The 26,501-nt window shown below is 34.6% G+C and overlaps 1 protein-coding gene across 1 annotated transcript; it reads right to left on the minus strand.

Annotated features, from left to right (window-relative positions):
• Window positions 1-585: 585 nt before the first annotated feature.
• Window positions 586-11,175, minus strand: LOC144971307 (uncharacterized). Its single transcript, XM_078911953.1, has 4 exons — window positions 10,994-11,175; window positions 9,342-9,500; window positions 6,556-8,218; window positions 586-4,838 (listed from the first exon to the last, which is right to left on the minus strand). The coding sequence occupies exons 2-4, from the start codon at window positions 9,498-9,500 to the stop codon at window positions 4,597-4,599; spliced, it is 2,064 nt and encodes a 687-aa protein (XP_078768079.1). The 5' UTR covers window positions 10,994-11,175; the 3' UTR covers window positions 586-4,596.
• Between the last annotated feature and the right edge of the window lie 15,326 nt (window positions 11,176-26,501).

The raw sequence follows: 26,501 nt of genomic DNA on the forward strand, positions 1-26,501 counted from the left end.
TAGACCCACACAAACAGTGCCCCTCCTGAATTTTAAGTGTTTTACGGCGCTTGCTGGTCATCATATCAGCGCCAGTAAAAAGAAAAAAAAAATGGGATAGTAAAAAGTTCTATAATTACAATTAAAGCACCCAAGAAACAGTAAGACAAAGGGGAATTGGTTCAAATAGGAAACAGATTTAGATTCCAAGAGCATACTATCAAAGTACTTAATCACCTAAAAGGCTTATCAATACACAAGCACAGGTCCCCACTGAGAAGAATACACTCAAAGGTTTACAAATCATATATAATACGTAAACAAGACATAATACAGTGCATAACAGAGAGATGATTTAAACGGAAAAAAATATCATCTCCAAAAACTACAACTATACACTTGACTGTTTCCCTCTCAGCCAGGGTATCCGGCCAAGACCAGGACAAAACCAAGAACTCTTCCAAGACAAAGACAGAAAGCAGGTTGGAAAACAGATACAGAGGGATAGAAGACACAGCAAGTGCCTCCCTGCTCACCCAGTAAACTGAAATAACAATACATTTTAAAAAAATACTTTTTGTAATAATCATTAACGAGAAGTCGTCGTTAAAAATTTACAAACAATTTATTTCATTCTAATTCAAATGCTTCATTAGAAATAACAAGAAATGTATTAAGAGTAGGAATATTAATTTGGGACTAGATTGTCTCTCTGGAGAAAAACAAAAAAAGTAAATAATGGGGGGAAGGGGGGTGAGGAGACTGAAAAACAGAATCAAAATAATAAAAGGTAAAAGAAGTAGGAAAAGACTTCGCTCTCAAAGTGTGTTAAGTTGCTGGCATTGTGATGGAGGTAAAGATTAAAGGATTAAATTTTGAAATTCCCTCCAAAAAATATTTAGAATATTTTATCATAAATAAATAAATAATTATAATTACACATCTTTGGTATGTCATGGAAAAACAAACAAACTCATGAACAACAAAGACTAGATCAATCTTTACAACGTTTAACCCTTTGCATGCAAGGTTCCATTTTACACTAACTTGATATCATAATTTCACGCAGACAGCAATGTATGTGTTTCAGCTTGAAAGCCAATCACGTTGCATTACACATGATGATAGCTTGGAATAAAATTGAACAATGCATGTAATTGTAATAAGGGACTATACATATTCGAATAGAACGTATTAGGACATCTCAAGAGACATTCTGACTTGCCTTTCATTACAGCCCTATTATGTAGGAGGATATGCTTGATAATGAGAATTGAGATTAAAATTAATTTTAAAAATAATAAAGAATTTTAGAAGTTAAAAGTTTCCCAAAGTAAAAGAAATCTCACCCACTTAGATGAAGGCAACAATTTGAATTCAAATTTCTAATTTTTAAAGTTCAAAGTTCAAGCACAAGGGTCACTCCAACCTAATATCATTTTGAGAGGATTGGCCACACTTTTTAATTTTCGCAGACCAATCAAAATGTGATAAATTTCTAAGTAAATTCTGAGGGCAATATCACGGAATGAGTCTCGAGATGTTTCACACCGTTAAGGTTTTCATTTCAATCAACTGGCAAAATAAGAAAATTGTTTGAGAAAATACATTATCATCCTATTGAATTTTGATAAAGGTCTTGTTGAGGCAAAACAAACATCCTTGAAAGAAAAGTTTGTTTGTTTGTTTTTAATGGTTTTACGGCGCTTGCAACAAATTAAGCTCATATCAGAGCCAGTAAAAAAGGAAGAAAATGGGATAGTTAACAGTTCTAGAATTTTATTTAAAGCACCCAAGAAAAGGTAAGACAAACGGGAATTGGTTCAAATAGGAAGCAGATGTAGATTCCAAGAGCACACTATCAAAGTACTTAGGTTGAGAAGTTGAGTCACCTAAAAGTCTCATCAAGACACAAGCACAGATTCCCACTAAGAGGAATACACTCAAATGTTTACATATCATATATAATATTTAAATAAAACATATTATATATAGTCCATAACAGAGAGATGATTTACAATGAAACAAATATCATCTCCAAAAACTATAACTATACATTCGACTGTTTCCCTCCCAGCCAGGGCCAGGACAAAACTAAGTAATCTCATTCCAAGACAGATAGAAAGCAATTGGAAAACAGTCAGAGGGGTATAGAAGACACAGCAAGTACTTCCCTGCTCATTATTGGAGGTCAGGAAAACAAGAAATGTAATATAACTAAAATATAAAACAAAACATAACAAAAAATCAATATATTAAGATTAAGTACTGATATATATCTGGACATTAAAATGTCAAAGCACATCAGATCATCGGTGGATATAATCCTCCTACACAAACAATCTGTTACCTTAAAACCATAGGTTCAAACCCATATGCACTTGGCACAAAGATTTGAAAAAAAAAATCTTTTTGTCCACATGATTAGTGATAACATGATTTTGATTTATTATCTTCTGCATCAATATTCTGAAAATATCTCGCACAAAACTGCCTAATCTGTATGCGTGGATACATTTGTTTGATTAATTTGTGGCAATAATGAATCTACTGAGCATAAGATAAGCTCGACCCTAAAGGTAAGAATTGGTAATTATTTCAACCCTTATCTGTATCTATCATTTCTTAGTAAAAACAAAACAGTTGAATACTGTGTTAAGCCCAGTGAATAAAAATTTAGCTCAAGGATTGAATAATATTTTCACTAATTTTATCGGCTTAAACACAGGTTGAAAATACGGCTGATTGGCCATCTAAAATAATCTTTCAGTGCGATGAATGCACATTAAAAATTTTCGGGGTCAAAATTGTCACTAAAGCAGACAAAGAAAAACACAATTGTATAAATATAAGAATTTTGTTTCTCAAATATCACTATTACCTAATACAATCAATAAATATAACAAAGGAAAGAAAAAGAAATCTTTTATCAATAACAACTCAATTTTAACAAATAGCTAACTGTTATGAACAAAGGCCCAGTAAAAAAAAACACATGTCATACAACAATGTTTTAGCACCATCAAAAATAAAAGCAATCTTCAAAATACAAAATGGTTATAATAAAATAAATAAAGAACAGTGCGTACAAAATTAACATAGGGTTAAAAACAATTAACATATGGACAAGAATTGAACCATATTTTGCATTGTTATAGTTCTATTATATACACATTTTCTAAGTCTCCAATTATGTGGCTCTCTTAATCCCCCCCCCCCCCTTTTTTTTTTTTTCAAATTGCAATATCAGTGTAAAAAGTCCATGAAATAAACAAAAATCAAAACAAAAGATGGTTCCATTCCATCATCGATTTATGAGAATGTGTGCAATTTAAATTGAAAGCAGCATTTTTAGGAAGGCGGTCAATGTCATGTGTGAAGTTCCTATTTTTTATCTCAGCTAATAAATATATTCTAAAAACTTGGACATATAAGCTTTCCTATCATTTCACACAAGTCGTTTTCTAACAACTCATAATTCAAAATATTGTATGGCTTATTTCTCAATAACATCAGAGTATTTTAAGTATCAATTTCATTAGAACCATAAGTTTGTAAAAAAAAAAAAATGAATTAGGAAGTCATAAGTGGATTTTAAAAATACGTAGTTATAAATTTAATCAAGTTAATCAAAGCAGCCATTTTCTAGTTCCTTGGGAGGGAAAATATCGGATGTGATCCATCGCACCAATCTGGCAATATGATGGAATTAATTGGATGGAGGATAATTGAGTTTAAGTCAAAGCAATCAGAATTAAGAAATTTAATCTCTTTTTGTTTAGGTTATATAACTAACTTTAAACATCAGGCCCCACCGCAAGATACTACCATTTAGAGACAGTGGCCACATTTTTGTTAAACGACAAATAAAGTGGAATCAGAATAAGTCAACTTTCTCTTATTCCTAGAGTCGGCACCCTTGTCGGTCCCACACTTTCTGTTCTTCATCTAATTGATAATGGTTAGTAAACCTTGCATTAAGTCTGGACTGGTGGTGTTGGCATTATCAGGATTCCACTGTAAACTGACTTTTCCCTTTTTCTGATTGTGACAATTAAAGGTCTTCATGACAAACAATACATCATATCTTATGTAGCATGCACAGCCATTAGTCTTTCAAATAAATACAAGAATGAAATACAAGCACAAATAGAATAAATTATTTCATTTGATCAAGCTGCTTTTCTTCCAGTTTAGAAATTCTCGTTATCAGTGGCAAGTCTTACTAAAATTATTTAACTCATCAATGACGAAACCAAAGTCTCATCAAAATAATCATATCTTCCATAATTTATATCTATATAAAGGCGCAAACCTATGTTGAGAGGTCATATGGAGACAAAAAGTATGACACAACTCATTATAGATCCCTCTCATGTCTTTAATTTTTTCAAACCAATGTTAAAAAATATTCAAAATCAGATTTCTGATTAGTTATAACCACAAGGTGATTCTGGCTCGCTCAAGTCTAATCTCAGTTTCTTGAGCCTTAATAAATAAAGTGTGATGATATCATGTTCTGTTGGAAAAAAATAGAACATGCCTGTAAAAGGTTAAAACAATAAATATAATATCATAATAGTTTTCCTTTATGAGCTGTATTTGATTACCGGAGTATCAATGTGTTTCAGCCACCTGTCTTTGGTCAGACGTTCTATTACTCCATTGAGAACATCTCTTGTTGTTTGCGTGGCGATAAATATGTTTGGCAAGGTGGTCACTCCTCATAAACAGTCTTCCACAAATTTTGCACTCAAATCTCTTCTCTCCTGTGTGGGTGCGAATGTGACGTGAACGTTCATCTGACCTCGCAAAGCTTCGATTGCAGCCTTCCCATTCACAAACAAAAGGTTTTTCACCTGTAAGATTAAAATAAAAAAAGGAAAATGAGATTCTGTGGGGATTTGACAATAAGATGAAATAACAGTGGTTTATATTTTTGTCAACTTCAAAAGATTGTTGACAAGGTGGTAGTAGATAGTGAAGCCAAGGGAATGGAAGTGAATATCACCAAAACGGAATGCATGGTAATACAGAAAAACCCCGAAAACAACAACACCTGCAATATAACGATTCACGGCGAGCAACTTACCAACGTAGAAAGTTTTAAATACCTAGGTTCAATAGTGACAACAGATGGAAGATGTAACCGAGACATACGAGCAAGAATAACTCAGCCAAACAGGCCTTCATGGACCTGGGAAACATTTTGAAAAACAAACAGATGTCGTTCGGGATTAGATTCCGAGTCTTGAAGTGCTACGTGTGGCCAATCTTGTTATACGGATGCGAAAGCTGGACTACAAATGCAGAAACACAAAAGAACATTGAAGCTTTTGAAATGTGGTGCTTGAGAAGGATGCAGAGAATATCGTATACTGCACACAAAACGAACGAAGAAGTGCTAAAACAAACATACCAACAAAGGAAACTAATGCCCTTAATAGTGGATCGACAACTATCCTTTTTCGGACACATAGTAAGGAAAGATAAGAATGAATACCTGGCAAGTTGTGGAAAAATACCTGGTAAACGCGCCCGGGGGAGACAAAGAAAAACACTCATAGACCAACTGAAGGGCTTCACCAACCTAACAATCCAAGAGCTGTTTGAAAAAGCAAGAGACAGGGAGGAATGGAGAGAGATAATTCATGCAGTATCCGAAGCCTGGACCAGGCATGGAACCTAGAGGAGGAGGATATTTTTGTCAAAATTTAAAGCCAAAAGCCTCTTGATTCGAAAATGTAACATTATTTTGTGCTTCTGTGGTTGTGGGTGCTGACATTAAGCATGACTAACAAATGACAATCAACTGACAGGCAAACAAATACAATTCACTTAGAGTTGATTATCACTATCAAAACAAGTGAATTATCATTTCAAAAAAACATAAATCTAAACTCAATCTATTTTTTTAAATAACTTATTTTATATGAGTGATATCAGTCAAGCAATACGCCGTATTGTGAACACGTGTGCAGCATGTACTATTGCAAGAGAAAAATAATGGACCTTAGTGTATAACGCAGCACTAATCAAAACAATTTATAAGAGAGAAAAAAAGATCATCTGTCCTTCAATTTGGGATCAAAATCTTAGACCTGATTTACTGGATGGAGATGTCCTAATATCAACTATCATTATATTGCATTATTTAATATTAATATTCTAAACAAAAGAGTAGATCATATAGAAATGATTGAGTCCAATCCCTCGTCAAGGATATGTGCTGGACACATAATCATTTAATGACATAAATTGTAGAGTCAAAGGCTGAACGATACAGTTGTCTAGTTCGACAATTATTTTACTCTGTCTTGCCAGTTCTGGATAAATAACAATGATTGCAAAAGCCAAGAACAGCCAAACCTAACATACATTTTATGCCACTCAGTCCAGAGTGGATGATTATCTTGCTGTATATAGTGACGGATGTGAATAGACAGCTGGTACAAAAAAGCATGTTGTTATATGAATGAAATTTCAATTTTAATTCCATATGGCAGGTATACATGAAGCATTTTTATGCATTAAGTCAATTAAGTATTGTCCAAATTCACATAAAAGACTACTTACCAGTATGAGTTCTGATATGAGCCTTTAGATGAGAGCTCTTGAAATAGGTTTTTCCACAGTCAGGAATGTGGCACTTATGGATTCTTTTCCTGCTCAGAGTTGGGCTTTTATCCACTTTAGGTTCCACACAGGGTACCGAGACAGGGGCTGGAGCAATACGCTGGTATGTATCAGTTGGTTTAAAGGCTGATTGTCCTGGAGGTGCAAGTAAAGTACCTTTACAGCCTGGGTTCATGACAAAGACCTGGATGATAGGTGGCTGTGCAAAGGGGTTGGCATTGGAAAACTGCAAGAGTGGAATGCTGGTCACAGTGTTTTGAGAACCTGTGGTGTTTGAGGACGGGGAGGTAGCACCGTTTTCAGATGATTTGGGGATGATAAGCTTTGGTTGGGAGTGTTTGAGTGAGAGTGGTGACGATGTAAGGTTCGTCACTTTACTCTTTACCGGTCCATCATTACACGATGTATTTGAAAATGGGGCTGGAATTACTTTGAGAGTTTGAATGCGATCAAGATGTTTTGGTACGGGGTGAGAATTTGCAGCTGATAATGAATTGTCTGGAATTTTATCGAATTTTGATTTTACTGAATTGTTTTTTAATTGGATATTTACAAATGGACGCTGAGAACTGTGTTGATTTAAGACTTCAGTGCTGACAAATGAATGAGATGGTTGGGAAGATGGACCCCCAGCAAGGAGAGTTGATAAAAGATTTGTTCTGCCTGAATTTACATTGTCTAATTCTTTATTCTGGCAATTGTCTGGCAGGTCAGACTTGATCACCTGGTCCCTGGCAATTTGGACACTGGCATAGCCGTCTTTTTTATCCTTCTCAAGGGAAATTTGTGTAGGACTAGTGTAAGGAATGAACGTATTTCTATTCTTACAAAGTTCATTTAGAACAACATCTGGTTTGAAGGCAACTGGTTTGCGTAAAATTTGCGATGACTGTGGGGTTTGTGGAGCATTTTCAAAGGCTGTATCTTGTGATATTGAAACTCTGTTCCCATTGTCTTCTGAAATTTCTATGTCTGAAATTGAAGATAAATGGGATTTTCCCACTTGTTCACTACTGAAATCATCTTCTGTATCACCATTATCTGAACTGCCAGAATAGAAATCAGAGGAAAAGTGGTCAGGTTCATAAAGAGATAAAAAATCTTGATTAGATCCTGGGTCTAGAGGGGTCAGACAACGAGGTAAGTCTGTGACAGTGTATGGAGTGAGAGGACGAATATTGGTGCACTCATCACAGGTGCAAGGAGGAGGGAAAGTGGACGGGGAGAGGGGCCTGAAATGAGAGATGCCCAGGGAATGATGAGAATGACGCTCAGACTGAGGGTTTTCAGAAATCTTTTCTGGCAAGTTTTTACTTCCACATGGGTGGAAACAATCAGCAGATTCATTTATAGAAGATGATGACGAAGATGAGGATTGCCTCCGAACTTTGAGATAAGTAGATGCTTGCAGTGCTTCTTCTTTGATCTTGGCTTCTTTGCACAATTCCTCAAACCTTCGTTTATGACCACGAAATATTTTGTTCGTTTTCTTTGCTGAATTTATGGTTGATGGTGTTGCTAATGATGACTTAGAGGATACGATGACAGGAACCGTTGCACTCCTCTGCTGTAGGGGAATCTTTTCTCTGTTCAACGACGGTAACTGAAGAGAAATAAAATAATAGGAGCTCAGTTTGGACACTATCTTAATTTAAACCACATCATAAGAAACACTTTATAAAATTATAAATTACTGCTGACAACTTTAAAAAAATACAATTTCAATGTTGATGAAACTTTCCTAAAATTTTCACACACAAAGGAGAAATATAGGGAACACAAACTAATTTCGTTGCAGATCAATAATAAAATTAAATATGAATTGAAAACATGCTTATGAATTTGGCTCATCATCTAAAAATATCATAAACAATAATTATAAAACGAAGGAAAAAGAAAACAACTCAACGTGCATGTCAACTCATGGCCCAAAAATATATGAGGAATTATTATATGCAAGCTGCTTTAACTGAATGCACAGCAACAAACTTATTGGACCTTGCCAGTCGGTTGATTTTTACTAAGATAAAAGTTGTTGAATCACTTTTTGCCTTTGTATTTGTTTTTAAAAAACACAACTGGTGTAATAATGCTTCAATTGAGAATAATGGCATCTTGACATCATGTATAAATACTTAACAAACAGCATTGCTCCCTATAATGTCGGTTGAAAGCAATTATTGTGGTAGGGATCCATAATCAAATTTGGCAAATAAAAATGAACAAGTCACTTCCCAACTGATGATCCAACAGTAGACTTGCCTACTTGAACGCAGTAGACCAAAGCCAAATATTTCACAGTGGGAAAATAATATCAACTATAACTTTATAAATCATTAGCAGTTTCATTTTAATTTCATAACCCATTTAAGCTTTTTAATGTCATAAAAATTTTCTAATCATCATATTGCACTGCATGATAGATAATTATATGGCCAGAAAATTATAGTAAAGTGAGCTAAGCAAGATCAGATTTATAGCCTACGTATATCATGATTAAATCACTCAATCCTACATATTTTTGCTACATTTCAAAATTGGAAACAATGTATTAAAAATGAGCATGTACATAGATATTTTTATTCAACTACCATTAACATGTAAAAACTAAATTTGTCTCCGAAAAATGTAATAAATTGGCATGGGGTAAAAGTAAGCCCGGGTAAACTACAGACATAGTCAGTGTTAGGGTTGAGTGAGTTAAGACTACATAAAAATTTTCTTACCTGTTCATTAGCTCCCAATTCTTCAAACTTCAGGGAAGTTTTCCTCCCATGCCCATGGTCTACTTTTAATTTCTTTCTACATCCTCGAGCAATCGACAAGAGAGACTCAGCAGCCGCTCGCTCCTGAGAGCTGTCGATGTTTGGATATAACTGTTCCATCTATGGAGTTAACAAGTCAGTAGAACATAATTTACATTAAGAATTATATCAATTCAATCAAATAACTTTCAAACGTTATCCATTATGTGGATTGTAATAACAAATACTAATAACAATAGTAACAACAACAAACTGATATTACAGTGCAAGCTGCTTAATTGGAACAGCATCCGTACACAGAAATTGTTCAGATTAAAAAAGCGGTGTACCAATTAACCAATTCCATGAATGGCTTTCATAATCGGAACAATCTATCATGAATATATACATGTGTTGATGGTAGCAATTATTACAACTGCAATAAAGAGATTTACAGCGTCCTTTCAGCTGTTGTTTTATATAACATTTTACATCCCATGTGAAAATTCATGATGATTCATGGAGAATGAGTGACTATATCTGACAATGACCAAATATTTATTATGAAATGTAAACACTCATTTTCCAAACAAGACACATGAGTCGCAAAAAAATACAATGACAATACATTATCCAATTTCAATCAATACAGTATTAAAAGCAAATCAATCATTGCATTATTATCCTAAATCAAATTAAATATAAAATATTATTATTAATAAAAATGATAATAATTTATTATTCCCTACTACTAGATACTATTATTCGTTTTATCATCATTATTATTATCAACATCATCATTACTCAATAACTGATACTGATAAATGTGTATCTAGATAGTCTTGAGGGTCAGATTTGGGTGGATAAGACAGACAATATCAACATAGATAATAGTAATAGTGTGCACTTGGCTAAGATGCTCACAACATCGCCATCCGGAAGTATAACGGAACAACAAAACTATGTCTAACTCTAACCAGTTTAACTTAAACGTTTATAATCTGGTTGATACAGTTTAGTGAGAATTACTCAGAAACGCGGATGGCAAAAAAATTAACAAAGACCCGAGTGACGTCATCTTCATTCTATCTATACAGAGACTAACTCTCCAACTATCCATTTCCATCCTTCGCCGTCAGTCATTGTTCGAAATATTGTATTCACAAGATCGGCATTTACAATATTTATTTTCATATATCAATAAAATCAATATCACTAAGATTAGTGGCAATAGCAACCATTTATTTCTCATTTATTTGGGCAATTTTAAACAATAAAATCGCGGAAGTACAGTTCAGTACAGCAGGCTCTCACTCTCTCTCACTCACCAATTTTCTCTCGGAGTTTCACAATTCACACATTCGAATCACATATCAAGACCTAAATTAACCTGGACCTGGGCATTCATTTGCCGTAATTTAATGGTTATTGGAAGATTTATGTATGTTAAATTACAAAGAGCCGATGGGCATTGTCCAAAGATAAGGGTGTTAGTAGTCCATTCATTTATTTGTGACACAATTATCATCAAGCATCATTGGTGTGTCTCAGTGATAGTGACAGTGCCTTGGGCTTGGGAAGAATAGAAAACGTATCAATTTGTGGACGGACACGGTTAGTCAGATCGAACTTACCTTTGATTAAGAATTTTTGTAAAAATATAGATCACATAACAATCAATTCTCAACATAATATGAGATAGATCCACGACGGTTGTTTACAACATTAGTAGTAATAGTAAACTGTCGGTTGTCCCCGACTCGGCACAATTCACAATAAACACACTCTTCTTTCATAATGACGGGCTTGGTAATATTCAAGGTGAGGGCGGGGATTCTTTAGCCAATGGGAATAGGGGGCACGTCACTCTGAGCCAATGAATTTCCGTTGTGCATGTGATCGGTGTGTGTGACGGAGGTCGATCAGCACGTGGAGATGGTCTCAGATTTAAGATGACACAGATCCAATGTTTACATCACGTGCGAGTACAGTGTTCTGTCTGTGGGTCTTGGCTTGTGTGAGAGTGCTGCGTTCTTGACAGGGTAGCGGTCGAAAACTAAACCGTCATGTCATCTTAATCCTTGACACTAATATAAATAAGTCTCGCTCCCTTCTATCAACTTGTTGTCTATTTTTTATGTTAATATAAAGTAGACTAATCAAGGTGGCGGATTGAGTCTTTCTCTCTTTAACTTTAGCATGAACGCGGTAAAATTTAGTACTAAAACTACTCACCGCTTTGGCTGTGACTTAAAACGATAACAAAGTACTGAGGTCAACGAGTCTATAGGTCAACTTCATTCATTCTAGATTGTTTTAGATTGATGAATATTATCCAGATTACGTTTTTTCTGAACTTCGGTTGCTGTTACTCTTTTATATCAGATTAGAAGGTTAGTTAAAAATGAAAAAATACCGCTGAAAAAAATCAAAAAATATAATCTCAACGTTTTGTGTATCATTTATTTTACGGATTTGCGAGCCGCATTCCTCTCCGACAAATTTTTCTTCGCATTCACTTGGTCATCATGCACCCGCCCCATTATTTATTATTGTTATGAAAACGTCTGGGGGTGTGTACATTGCGTGCTCTTTTACCTTTCGCCCTTCAACCAATCAGCTGTGTGGACTTTTGGACTTTGGACTCCCCCTGACTGCTCATGAACGTCCTTGCCCTTGACCTTTATTGTCTCCAGTCTCCGGTTATGGATGGGTCGTATGGGGTCGTGTTTTGCGGCTAAATAGATGAATTCCATCGGTCTCACTTTACACCAAACGGAACACTCTTTTCATAATTGAATATTAAGTAAAATGTAAAACAATTTCATGGTTAAAAATCATTTATGTGTTCTATCAAAAATATTCTAAACTTCTGTCCACCAAACCAAGGTACACTTACCACTTACCACACACCTCATCAGTTAAACCAATGAAAATAGTCAGTTTTGTGGGTGCGGCTTTATGAAAGAAGTTCGCTATGGCTGTTACTCAAGCTTGGTGACTAGCTAAGTTGCGTCATCCAAATCGTTGCAAGTCAACATAAAAGGTCACACATTACATCAATAATAAAAAGTCCATATTTGCGTTGGGATATAGATATAGGAGTTAAAATTATTCAATTTGAAACTGTATTTATAATATCTAGCTAGATGCAGTGGGTTTTTATTTTTTTTTTTGGTTTTTGTTAATTTTTTTTGTTTCTTGTTAGTTTTTTTTAAATTTTGGGTTTGTTTTTTTTTTTTTTTTTGGGGGGGGGGGGGGGGGGGGGGGGGTGTTACATCTAGATCCAGACGTATCCGTATCAATTTTTATTTTTAAATAAAAAAAAATCATTCTTTCGCAACAGCACCATAAGATCCACGAAGGAATATAGATAATCCATCAAACGAGATGTCTGATGTCAACAGGAATCACCCGTGTTGTCCAAGTGAGCAAATTGGAGGTTAATAATCTTGCCCAAGGGAGAAAAAAAAACGAAAGTGCCTGAAGCGGGGCTCTAACCCTGGACCTTCCGGGTCACCTTCCAATGCCCTTACCACTCGACCACTTCGCCCCTCCAGTTTATTATGAATTTGAATAAATAATATTTATATCAACCTACATACAGCGCAATGCTAGCGCCTTCGAATTACTAAAAGAATCACAAAGTTTGAAATGACATAAAAAAAGACACCTTTCTTTTCAACTAAAGAAAACCGCCTTGATTGAGATAAGTAATATAAAAAAAAAGAAATAATCTTCACGAGCAGACTCTGAACTATTGTTTCAGACGTGTACAGAGCACTACCGTACTACATAGAACACATAGTTTTCAAACCATTTGTGTAGAACTCGGCGATTCATGGAAGCTAGCCGGCGTTTAATGGTGAATATAGAACAATCGGGAGAGGCCTGCAGAATCACAAAGCAGTTTCCTCTCTTTCACCGAGCACGGGTTTCATAAGATCGCAGCATTCCTTTGTTTCGAATCATTTTAAAAAATCGATTTAAAAAGTCAAATTGTGATTATCTACGTATCAGCATTATCTATATTATAACATAGAGACAACTCAGAAGTCTGTAATTAATGATGAGCTTATGATGTTGACATCGATAATGATGGTGATGATGATGATGATGATAATAATAATAATGATAATTAATAATAATAATAATAATAATAATAATAATAATAATAATAATAATAATAATAATAATAATAATAATAATAATAATAATAATAATAATAATAATAATAATAATAATAATTTTTAAAAAATAAAAAATAAAATAATAATGATAATTTTAAAAAAAAAATAATAATAATATAGAAACCGGATAAATTCTGGCTTGATTGGCCTAATGGCGCTGGGGGACTAATTTTTAAAATATAATAATAATAATAATCATCATCATCATCATCATTATTGTCATCATAATCATCATTATCGTCATTATCATCATCATCATTATTGTCATCATAATCATCATCATCGTCATTATCATCATCATCATCATAATAACATCACGTCGCGCCTAACACATACACTACCAAACAAAATTGTCGGAAGAGAAGTGCATTTAAATTGCAGGTGTGGGTCAGAAAGACTTGGTATAATAATTTATTGTGCACGAATGCAGTTTAAACTAAGGGAAAGAATTGTGTTAATAGAGAATAGCATGAACAAGTCATACACAAATGGCTGTTACCGCCCTTTTCTTTCACAGTTGTATGGAGTTACTGTACTATCATTTCTACGTATCATTTAAATTTGTTTTTAGTTAGGAAAACTGAACGGGTAAAAACAACAACAAAAAAAAACAAAAAAAAAAAACAACAAAAACCAAACAACAACAACAACAAACAAACAAATAGTAAGAAGAGAAAAAAAAAAGTAAAACTTGGTAGTTGATTCGCGTCTGATCCTAGAATTTTTAAAAGTATCAACCAAAAGTATCATAATAATTTGTATCAGAATATATGGTGTAGGGCAGTGAATACAACTGCGGCGAAGGGCATAATGATACGAGGGTTGACTGAAAACTAAAAACTTGCTTCTATTGGATTGCCGCTGTATAAAGTCCTAGCCGCTGTCCCATCTGGATAAAAAGAATTAATACAAGTAGATTCCAAGAGCATACCGCCAGTATACTAAGTTTGAAATTACCTAAAAGTCTGTTTTTAAAGGTTTTACGGCGCTTGCAACACAATAAGGTCATATCAGCACCAGTAAAAAGGCAACAATAGGGTAGTCCAAAAAATTATAGAATTACAATTGAAAGTACACGAGAAAAAGTAGGACAAAGGAAAAGGGTTCAAATAAGGAACAGGGTTAGATTCCAAGAATACACTATCAGTGTACTTAGTTTGAGATCACCTAAAAGTTTCACCCAGAAACCAGTACAAAATCCCACTTAGAGGAATAAACTCAAATGTTTAAAAAAATACAGTGCATAACAGAGAGATTGTTTGTTTTTGTTTTAAGGGTTTTATGGCACTTGCAACACATTAAGTAGGTCATATCAGCGCCAGTAAAAAGGACGAAAATGGGATAGTTAAAAGTTCTAGAATTACAATTAAAGCACTCAAGAAAAAGTAAGACATAGGGGAACTGGGAACAAATAGGGATCAAATGTAGATTCCAAGAACACACCATCAATGTACTTAGTTTGAGATCAACTATAAGTTTCATCCGGACACAAGCACAAAATCCAACAAAGAGGAATACACTCAAATGCTTACATTATACACTCAAAATAACAAATTTATTAATACATAACAGAGAGATGATTTACAAGGAAAAAAATATCATCTCCCAAAGCAAAAGCTATGCATTTGACTGTTTCCCTCCCTGCTAGGACTCCGGCCAGGACAAAACCCAGTAATCGCATTCCAAGACAAAGACAGAAAGCATGTTGGAAAAGACATAGGGGGATAGAAGACACAGTATGTACCTCCCTGCCCACTATGGGAGATAACAGAGAGATGATTTACTAGGAAAAAAGATATCCTCCCCAAAACTATAATTATATATTCAACTGTTTCCCTCCCAGCCAAGGACTCCGGCCAGGGTCAGGACAAAACTAAGAATCTCATTCCAAGACAAAGACAGAAAGCAATTGGAAAACACGTCTAGAGGAAAAGAAGACACAGTAAGGACCTCTCTTCCCCACTATGGGAAGTCGGGAACTTCAACCAGTTTCTTAAAGGGTTTCACGGCGCTTGCAACACATTAAGGTCATATCAGCACCAGTAAAACGGAAGAAAATGACATAGTAAAAAGTTCTAGAATTACAATTAAAGCACCAAAGAAAAGGTAAGACAAACGGGAATTGGTTTCACATAGGAGACATGTAGATTCCAAGAACACACCGTCAAGGTACTTAGTTTGAGATTACCTAAAAGTCTCACCCAGACACCAGTACAAGATCCCACTAAGAGCAATACACTCAAATGTTTACAAATATGTTAAAAATAAAAAATAACAATACATAACAAAGAGATTATTTACAAGGAAAAAAATATCATCTCCCAAAACGATTTCCCTCCAGCCAGGGTCAGGACAAAACTAAGTAAAAAATATCTCATTCCAAGACAAATACAGAAAGCAATTAGAAAACAAGACACAGGGGGATAGGAGACGCGGCAAGTACCTCCCTGCCCACTATGGGAGGTCGGGAACCCCACCCAGCACAGTGACCTCCCTTACCCAAAAAGGAAGTTGCGAGACCTCGAAGAGATAGTTATTTGGGGGTTTTACGGCGTTTGAGACATATTTAGGTTATTCCGCGCCGGTAAAAAGGATGGTAATGGAATAATCAAAACATTATAGATTGACAATTGAAAGCACATGAGAAAAAGTAAGACAACAGGGACTGATAGGGAACAAATGTAAATTCCAAAAACATACTATCAGTGTACTTAGTTTGAGATCACCAAGAGGAATACACTAAAATGTTTACAAATCATTATATTCAAACCAATAAATATAACAGTGCATAACAGAGAAAGGATGTAGCAGGGAAAAATATCATCTCCCAAAACTATAATATTCAAAGAGATAATTTACAGGAGAAAAGAAAATATCTCGAATGGAAAAACAAACAAAAAAACTTATCATATCAGACTGCCTCCCCCATGGCAGATGTCTCCAGCCACAGTATCGGCAAAATCATTCCAGAAAACCTCTACCTCTTGTTGGGTCAACCACTTAGAGAGCTATTGTTCCATACCAATAATAGTCCATCATCAGTTATCAGTCATGAAAATAGAATATGAGTGAATATTCGTTTTGTTAAATTTTAATGGTTTTACGGCATGCACACTTTTAGGTTAGTTCAGCGCCAGTTAAAAGAAGAAGATGGATGGGGAAAGTAAAATCATTATAGATTTACAATTAAAACACCAGACAAAGGGTAAGATAAAGAAGACTTGTGGAAATGAGTAAAGCATACAAAATGTCATTATTTGAAAGCCTTTATTATATATTTTATCTCCAAAGCAACGACTAACGTATTCATAAATACACATAAATTTATAACATGTCAGAGGTAAAATAATAACAATAATGGGGTATAATATATAATCTATATATCTATAAAGTAACGCCATAGTACTATCACTATCACTGCTGTAACATCGGGTCAATTGACAAAAAATATAGTGGAAAACTTGAATCATAAATAATTTTTTTTTGGTCAGAATTTTTGCGAATGTTTTTTCATACCTTTGAATTTGGAAAAAATTAAATCTTAATTCTTTTTTTGTTTTAATAATATAAGCTTGTTTTAATGAATTAATGGCTTGGCAGCTCTGTATTTACCAGAAAGCGCTCCTGGCCCACTCTCTATAGCATTCATTTACATTGCATAACATCTGGTATGAACTTAATATTTGTTAGTTTGTTTGTTTGTTTTTAAGGGTTTTACGGCACTTGCAATACATTAAGGTCAAATCAGAGCCAGTAAAAAGGAAGTTTGTTTTGTTTTTAAGGGTTTTACGGCGCTTGCAACACATTTAGGTTATATCAGCGCCAGTGAAAAGGAAGAAAATGGGAGAGTAAAAAGTTCTAGAATTACAATTATAGCAGCCAAGAGAAAGTAAGACAAAGGGGAACTGGGAACAAATAGGGATCAGATGTAGAATCCAAGAGCATACCACCAATGTACTTAGTTTGAGATCACCTATAAGTCTCATCCGGACACATGCACAAAATCCAACAAAGAGGTTTGTTTTGTTTGTTTTTAAGGGTTTTACGGCGCTTGCAACACATTTAGGTTATATCAGCGCCAGTAAAAAGGAAGAAAATGGGATAGTAAAAAGTTCTAGAATTACAATTAAAGCACCCAAGAAAAAGAAAGACAAAGGGGAACTGAGAACAAATAGGGATGAGATTTAGATTCCAAGAGCATACCACCAATGTACTGAGTTTGAGATCACCTATAAGTCTCATCCAGTCACAAGCACAAAATCCAACAAAGAGGAACACACTCAAATGATTACATTATACATTCAAAATAAAAATAATAATACATAACAGAGAGATGATTTACAAGGAAAAAAATATCATCTCCCAAAACAATAACTATGCATTTGACTGTTTCCCTCCCAGCCAGGACTCCGACCAGGGCCAGGAAAAAACCAAGTAATCTCATTCCAAGACAAAGGCAGAAAACATGTTGGAAAACAGATATAAGGGTATAGAAGACACAGTATGTACCTCCCTGCCCGCTATGGGAGGTCAGGATCCCCACCCAGCCAACAAAGAGGAATACACTCAAATGCTTACATTATTCATTAAAAATAACAAATATAATAATGCATAACAGAGAGATGATTTACAAGGAAAAAAATATCATCTCCCAAAACAATAATTATGCATTTGACTGTTTCCCTCCCAGCCAGGACTCCGACCAGGGCCAGGAAAAAACCAAGTAATCTCATTCCAAGACAAAGACAGAAAGCATGTTGGAAAACAGATATAAGGGGATAGAAGACACAGTATGTACCTCCCTGCCCGCTATGGGAGGTCAGGATCCCCACCAGATGATTTACAAGGAAAAAAATATCATCTCCCAAAACAATAACTATGCATTTGACTGTTTCCCTCCCAGCCAGGACTCCAACCAGGGCCAGGAAAAAACCAAGTAATCTCATTCCAAGAGAAAGACAGAGAGCAAGTTGGAAAACAGATATAGGGGGATAGAAGATGCAGCGAGTACCTCCCTGCCCACTATTCCACGACAATTCCGTCAATGTCGCCTATTTTGGATCTCAAAAGTCCCATCCAGGCACAAGCAATGGATCCCTCTATGAAGGATAAACTCACAATTGTTACAATGTAAAATATGTTCAAAACTTGTTCTTAAGTTCTTAAGGGTTTTATGGCGCTTTCAACACATTTAGGTTATATCAGCGCCAGTAAAAAGGAAGAAAATGGGATAGTAAAAAGTTATAGAATTACAATTAAAGCACCCAAGAAAAAGTAAGACGTAGGGGAACTAGGAACAAATAGGGATCAGATGTAGATTCCAAGAGCATACCACCAATGTACTTAGTTTGAAAATCACCTATAAGTCTCATCCGGACACAAGACAAAATCCAACAAAGAGGAATACACTCAAATGCTTACATTATACATTGAAAATAACAATTATAATAATACATAACAGAGAGATGATTTACAAGGAAAAAAACATCATCTCTCAAAACATTAACTATGCATTTGACTGTTTCCCTCCGCTAGGACTCCGGCCAGGGCCAGGATAAAACCAAGTAATCTCATTCCAAGACAAAGACAGAAAGCATGTTGGAAAACAGTTATAAGGGGATAGAAGACACAGTATGTACCCCCCTGCCCACTATGGGAGGTCAGGAACCCCACCCAGTGTTCAAAACTAATAACTATTATAGTACATAACAGAGAGATGATTTACAAGGAAAAACATATCTCTATGACTGCCTCATCTCCCTCCCAGCTAAGGATGCCTGCTAGGACTAGGAAAAAAAGAAACAAGCAATCTCAATCCAGAACAAAGTCAGAGAACAACATGAATGATATGGAGGGATACAAGACACCCGCTTGAGCGTGCATACATACATGCGCGCGCGCACACACACACACACACACACACACACACACACACATCTGTTGAAATCATTGTCATATTGATATGCAATATGAGTAACTATTGTAATCATCCTCGAATCTCATTGTATCATATCATACATATCATCATCATCTCCTTTCCTAAGAAATCAAATACTGTTCAATTCAAAACAATAAATAAAACAATTCTCAAAAATTCAACAAAATAGCCCCCAAAACAGACTCAATGACACGGACATCAGGACCGTGTGCACGTTGGCTTGAAGCATTTTGGGATATTGTAGAATGACGTTTTTGTCAGGGTTATTATGGCACTTGCAACAGATTGCTATTAACGTCATTTCACTAAAATTGGACGATGATGATGGGACAGTCAAAAGATTAGACGCCGGGAGTGGGGGAGGGGGATGGAATTATACATTATTTGACTCTTTAAATCTTGGTTAAGGACTCCAGCCACGATTACGACAAAACAAGTAGAAATCGCTTTATCATTCAGACCGAGGAAGAAAGCATTATGGAAAGGGAAATTTAAGGAAGATCCATCTGCCCAGGATTCATACAAGAAATAAATATGGAAGTGACTAAATAAATTTGAAAAAAAAATTAAATAACAACCGAAATAAGGGGGGGGGGGGGGGGGGGCATCCAAAAATCAAAACTTATTCAAAGGCAAACACAGAAAGGTATGAAGAAAGGTCTACAGATTTATCTGGGAATCGGTGAAACAGCATCAGCCGAACAAGGAGAGATTACGGGTCTCCTCCCAGACTCATAAATTTTCCACCCCATTGAGCGGTAGTAAAAAAATATTAAAGAAAGACAGGCACCTAATCTAGATGGGATCAAGCTTACCACTCTTCTTACCAGACATTTGCAGGACTATCCCCAAAATTTCACACCCAACCAACACAAAATAGATTTTTTTTTTCATTCAACACAAAAAAAAAGCTTTTGGGATAAATATTTTCTTTTTTTTCCGAGCTCTATAACACAAAGTTAAATTTCTATCACTACAACAAAAATTAACTGATGTACAAAAGAAATCCGATTCTGAGAAATGTTGGCTGTTGTAATGAATTTGACGATATTCCTATGGTTGGTAAGGAGAGGGTTAAAATCTAATGATGGATAACAAAAAAGAAAAAAATCAGTTTGTGTTTAAGATTAATTTGTACAAAATCACTGTCATCACTACAATTTTGTGCCTCGTTTTTTGTTGTTTTACAGCGCTTGCAACACATTAGGTCATATCAGCGCCAGTAAAAAGGGAGAAAAGTTCTAGAATTACAATTAAAGCATCCAAGAAAAATGAAGACAAAAGGGGAACTGGTTCAAATAGGAAACAGATGTAGATTCCAAGAGCACACTATCAAAGTACTTAGAGATCACCTAAAAGTCTCATCCAGACACAAGCACAGGTCCCCACTAAGAGGAATACACGCAAATGTTTACAAATCATAAATAATATGTATACAAAACAAAATACAGTGCATAACAGAGAGATGATTTACAAGGAAAAAAATATCATCACCAATAAACTAACTGGACATTTGACTGACAAAACCAAGTAGTCTCATTCCAAGACAAAGACAGAAATCATGTTGGAAAACAGATACAGGGGGATAGAAGACACAGTATGTACCTCCCTGTCCACTATGGCAGGTCAGCAACCCCGCATTTTGTGGCTCCATGCAAGAACCTGCTGACTACACATTAATACAGTTTAGAAAATCAAATTTAACGGGAAACGTGGTTTTGAATAGAAGTTGTGTTCAGAAGAAATTTGTATTGTTTTAAACTCAATATAATTCTAAATTCAAACTTCAAACTTTTAGTGAAGGAAATATAACTTATGAGAGATACATTCTTCAAAGTCAATTATTGTCAAAGAAAATGTGACTTATTAGATTGATGCGCAGGGAAAAGGAATTCTCAATTGGTTGGTAAAAAATCGCTGATTATAAAACGTATTCAAAAAGTTACTTGGACACCCTTTTTTAAATTACCAGATGTAATTTATTTAAAGATAATCCATTTTTTAAAGATTAAAGGCATTAACATGAAACACATTGTGTGGTGAACGAAAGTTGGCCTGGACATTTTTCATTTCTGTTTTTTTTTTTAAGTGAGAGATAATGAACATGTGAATTTTTAAACAATAATGGGATAGCATGCGTGCACCTCATACAGCCAAACTATTTCCCCCCCACACTTGCCAGGGTGACAAATTTCAGTCTTCAAAGTTATTTTATTTTCCACCTCGTAATATCATCATTGCTTCGGAATGTCAAACATGAAAAATTCACCTTTCAATATCATAACAATAACAACATGACCGCACTTTATCTCCCCTAGACCAGTGCTATAATGCTAATATCCCTTATAATAGTCTATTTCATATGTTTTGTTTTTGTTTTTAAGGGTTTTACGGCGCTTGCAACACATTTAGGTTATATTAGCGCCAGTAAAAAGGAAGAAAATGGGATAGTAAAAAGTTCTAGAACTACAAATAAAGCACCCGAGAAAAGTAAGACATAGGGGAACTGGGAACAAATAATGATCAGATGTAGATTCCAAGAGCATACCACCAATGTACTTAGTTTGAGATCACCTACAAATCTCATCCAGACACAAGCACAAAATCCAACAAAGAGGAATACATTCAAATGCTTACATTATAAATTCAAAATAACAAATATAATAATACATAACAGAGAGATGATTTACAAGGAAAAAAATATCATCTCCCAAAACAACAACTATGTATTTGACTGTTTCCCTCCCAGCTAGGACTCCGGCCAGGGCCAGGACAAAACCAAGTAATCTCATTCCGAGACAAAGACAGAAAACATGTTGGAAAACAGATATAAGGGGATAGAAGACAGTATGTACACCCCCCCCCCCCTGTCCACTATGGGAGGTCAGGAACCCCACCCAGAGTCTATTTCATAACAAACATAGACTATATTAAATCATTGATAAAAAATGTTCTAACCTCTGACCTAGACGTGGTGGTATAGCAAAGCTTTATCGTTTCATTAAAAACTATTGAACAAAAAGTCTTCAAATTTTAAGCAACGTTTTTTTTTTCTCCCTTTTTATTTGCTTTTGTCACCGCACGAAGGGTTTTGATCACAAAATAATCTGTTACTTTGCTCTTGTTTTATATCATTCAATTTGTTCAATACTTTTTTCCAGTCCACTGCTTCTAGAAACTTAGTTTTCACTTTGACTACATTTTGTAATGATATTTTAGTTTATTACACCAAATCTTCAACATTCTTTATTTGATTAAATTCGTTGGAAACCGGGTTAAGTCAATCAAAATACTTAGGTACAAGTCCAGATGACACCAACAGACATGAAAAATACAACACAGACTGACCACTTGTGTACAAGATAAATTAAAGTGACATTGTTGTCTTCAACCATCATGAAGACACAACACATTGAATATTCCAAAAGGGACAGATCTATATTTAGGCTTCATTGAGTAAAACTTTTCATGAAATTCAAATAAAAATAGGAATAATCAGCTGTGCGTTTGTAATAACATCTTTTCATTCTAAATTCAAACAATCCAGTGAGACTAACAATCAAGGAAGAGGCCATTGCTGTCTAAACAACTTGTGATTTACAGGGATGGAACTCCCCATGGCCAATTTCAGAGAAATGTTTTGCGGACAGCGCTTAAATCAGGAAAAAGAGACAAAAGAAATCAAGCTTGACCAATACTGATAGTAGAATTGCATGAAAGTTTGTTTTTGTTTTTAAGGGTTTTACGGCACATTAAGGTCATATCAGCGCCAGTAAAAAGAAAAAAAAAGGAATAGTAAAAAGTTATAGAATTACAATAAAGCATCTGAGAAAAGGGAAAACAAAGGGGAATTGATTCAAATAGGATACAGGTGTAGATTCCCAAAGCACACTATCAAAGTACTTAGTTTGAGATCACAAAAAGTCTCATCCAGACACAAACACAGGTCCCAACTAAGAGGAATACACTCAAATGTTTACCAATCATATAATATAATGTGTAAACTAAACATAATACAATGCATAACAACAGATAGATGATTTACAAGGAAAAAAATATCATCTCCCAAAACTATAACTATACATTCAACTGTTTCCCTCTCAGCCAAGGACTCCGACCAAGGTCAGGACAAAAACTCATTCCAAGACAAAGACAGAAAGCAATTGGAAAACAGATAGAGGGGATAAAAGACACAGCAAGTACCTCCCTGCCCGCTAAGGGAGGTAGGAACCCCAACCAGCAAGCTTGACCAATACTGATAGTAGAATTGCAAGAAAGGAGAGCATATAAACAGTATTAATTTAAATAAGCTGTGCTCTGCATCGATGCTTCTCAATACTCACTTCTTTCGGTTATTTTGTAATCGGAAATGGGAAGTGAGTATTGAGAAGAAGCACAATCACTTATTGATATAATCGTATTTCTTTTTATACCCGCCTCACAACCATGCATCAGCTCTTAGCAGATTCGATTGTTAACCTTTTGCAATCTTCCCTTTTTCAAAGGACTAAAAAGACAAAATATTTTATCCAAGGATCAAAAACCGATTTTCTCAGAATTTTGCTGATTCAGGGACGAATCTCACCCCTGCCTTATAAATTAAGTATTTGTAACATCAGATATTGGTGACAAAGCAAAGTGAAAAACACTACAGCTTATGTCAATTTTGACCCATTAGCAAAACAAACTTGACTATACATCAATGATTTTTTTGTTTGTTGCTTTAGGTCTCTTCCAACACAATTGAGGTTATATGAGAGACCGCTGAAACAAAAAAACAAGCAATCTAACAAAAATAGTACAAATGTTAATCAAAATCATAACCTAAAGATATCATAAGCTAAATTATAAATAACCAAGAACAAACAGGCAGAAGATTTACAGGAAAAAAAAATATCCCCTGTCAAAAATACAATCACAAACCAAAGAAGCAGGATAGGCTAGTAAAGAGAAGAAGAAACGACATCACTATCGGATCGTACACCCATGCGAACATCATAGGTATATGATTCAAGGGTGATGCTCCCATCCAACCACCCGTATACATCAATGACAATGAAATGCAAACAACAATGACAACAAAACCCAAAACCTTTGACACATAATGCTGCTAATCTCTGAACTAATTTTGATGGTAAAATCATCGCAATACAAGAATATGATATTAATCAACCGGTTAGAGTTATATAAGGTCAAATCTCTCCAAAAAAAAAATATATATATAATATATATACATAACAATATAATACATCAAAAATTATCTTATACAACAATGGCAAATTTATAAAGGATGTGTAAATTCTGTATGAATTATTTAACACCAGAGAAATATGAGTACCAGAAATATATCAATCAAAAGTGAACCTTTAACTATGAATTTTTCGTAAAATAAATAAACTTGTAGACAACTTTTCTATTTTGAATCATAAAACTAATGACGACCGATGCACGGTCTCGTGACTGCTAAATTTAATTCTAGCCGGAGTTTATCCCAGTATCTATACTGTGAGATTAACAATAGCAATTGTTTGCTACCCTCTGGAAAGGACGCTAGTCAATCCCAAAGACCTTTATTCATATTTGTTATGAACCATCTCAAGTACAAGAGCAAAATGAAATCACCGGACTAATGTCAGAACAAATTGAGTAAATCCAATGAAAAAATTAAAAAAGATAAGTTAAATGATATTCTCCTAGGTTATGGGAAAACTGTCATATTTCACAATTTTTAACCTGAATAATTGATTGAAATATTTCTATAGAAATGAAACTACTCGACAATTTAAAATGAGAGCAGAAATAAGTCTTTCCGGAGGTTCTGTGAAATTATAACCCTTTATCGATAAAATGCTCAATGATCATAATTAAACACGAAGTTCCATATTATTTATATTAGTGGTCAAAATAGTAAAAAATACTAGCCAAATAGTTGTGTCCCTTGATAACATGTCAAGATCTAAGCCATCAACACTCCCTTCCCAAATGTAAATTTTATCAAATATAAATAAAATCAAGGGACACAAATTCCAGAGAAAATTTAAGTAAGATTGTACATTGATGATGGTAGTATTGTCTTTTGAGTTTATACATTTTTATGCACGCCACATCTGTAAACGAATTTCTATTTTTTGGGGGTGAATAAAGTATATATTATTATTATTATTATTATTATTATTATTATTATTATTATTATTATTATTATTATTATTATGTTGTTTTTTTTTCCTTTAAAATTTATTTGAAAAAAAAAACAAAAAAACAAACTGGCCTTTAAGATCCAAATACTGATTTGAACGGATGATGAAAACAATGATGCGTATATAAATAATATCTGAAGATAAGACAATGTCATGTCATATTCATAAAATATCAAAAAGATCTAACTCAGGCACAGACTAATTCAATTCTATATCAAGCTAATCCTCTCACACAAGCGCATAAAAACTTGAACACAAATCTTCTATTTTGTTATTATTATACCTTCCTCCAAAATAATTCAATTCAATTCTCAAAACTAGCAAAAGGGAAAGAAAAAGAGGTTTCAACTAAATATATAACATGAATTCGGGGCATAAGCATTATCGAAAGAAAAACAAACATACATTTAATTGTTTGTTTTTATGAGTTTACAGTGCTTGCAACATATGTCAGTCATTTATGCACCAGTAAAAAGGGGGGAAAAAAGGATAGTCAAAAATTCTAGATTAACAATTAAAAGCACCCAAGAAAAAGTGCAACAAAGGGAACTGGTCAAAATAGTAGAAGTAGATTCCAAGAGCATAGTATGTGCACGTAGTTTGACGTCATCTGAAAAACTCATCAAGACACAAGCACAGGCTCCTACTGAGAAGAATACAATCAAATTTTTACCAAATATATTCAAAATAAAATAACATGACAGTACAGAACTGAGAGATGATTTACAAGGAAAAAAAATATCATCTCCCCAAACTCATACCATACATTTGTTTCCACTTTGGCCTAGGACTCTGGTCAGTGCCAAGATAAAACCAA

The sequence above is a fragment of the Berghia stephanieae genome, chromosome 1 (genome assembly GCF_034508935.2).
Source record: "Berghia stephanieae isolate SIO BIC M18660-M18661 chromosome 1, UCSD_Bste_1.3, whole genome shotgun sequence".
NCBI classification, from domain to species: Eukaryota; Metazoa; Mollusca; class Gastropoda; order Nudibranchia; family Aeolidiidae; genus Berghia; species Berghia stephanieae.

Coding starts and splice junctions, on each gene's coding strand:
- LOC144971307 (XM_078911953.1), bottom strand. CDS start 9,500: ATGGAACAGTTATATCCAAACATCGACAGCTCTCAGGAGCGAGCGGCT. Junction 8,219..9,341: donor AATTGGGAGCTAATGAACAG/GTAAGAAAATTT, acceptor ATTTCTCTTCAG/TTACCGTCGTTGAACAGAGA. Junction 4,839..6,555: donor TCATATCAGAACTCATACTG/GTAAGTAGTCTT, acceptor TTAATCTTACAG/GTGAAAAACCTTTTGTTTGT.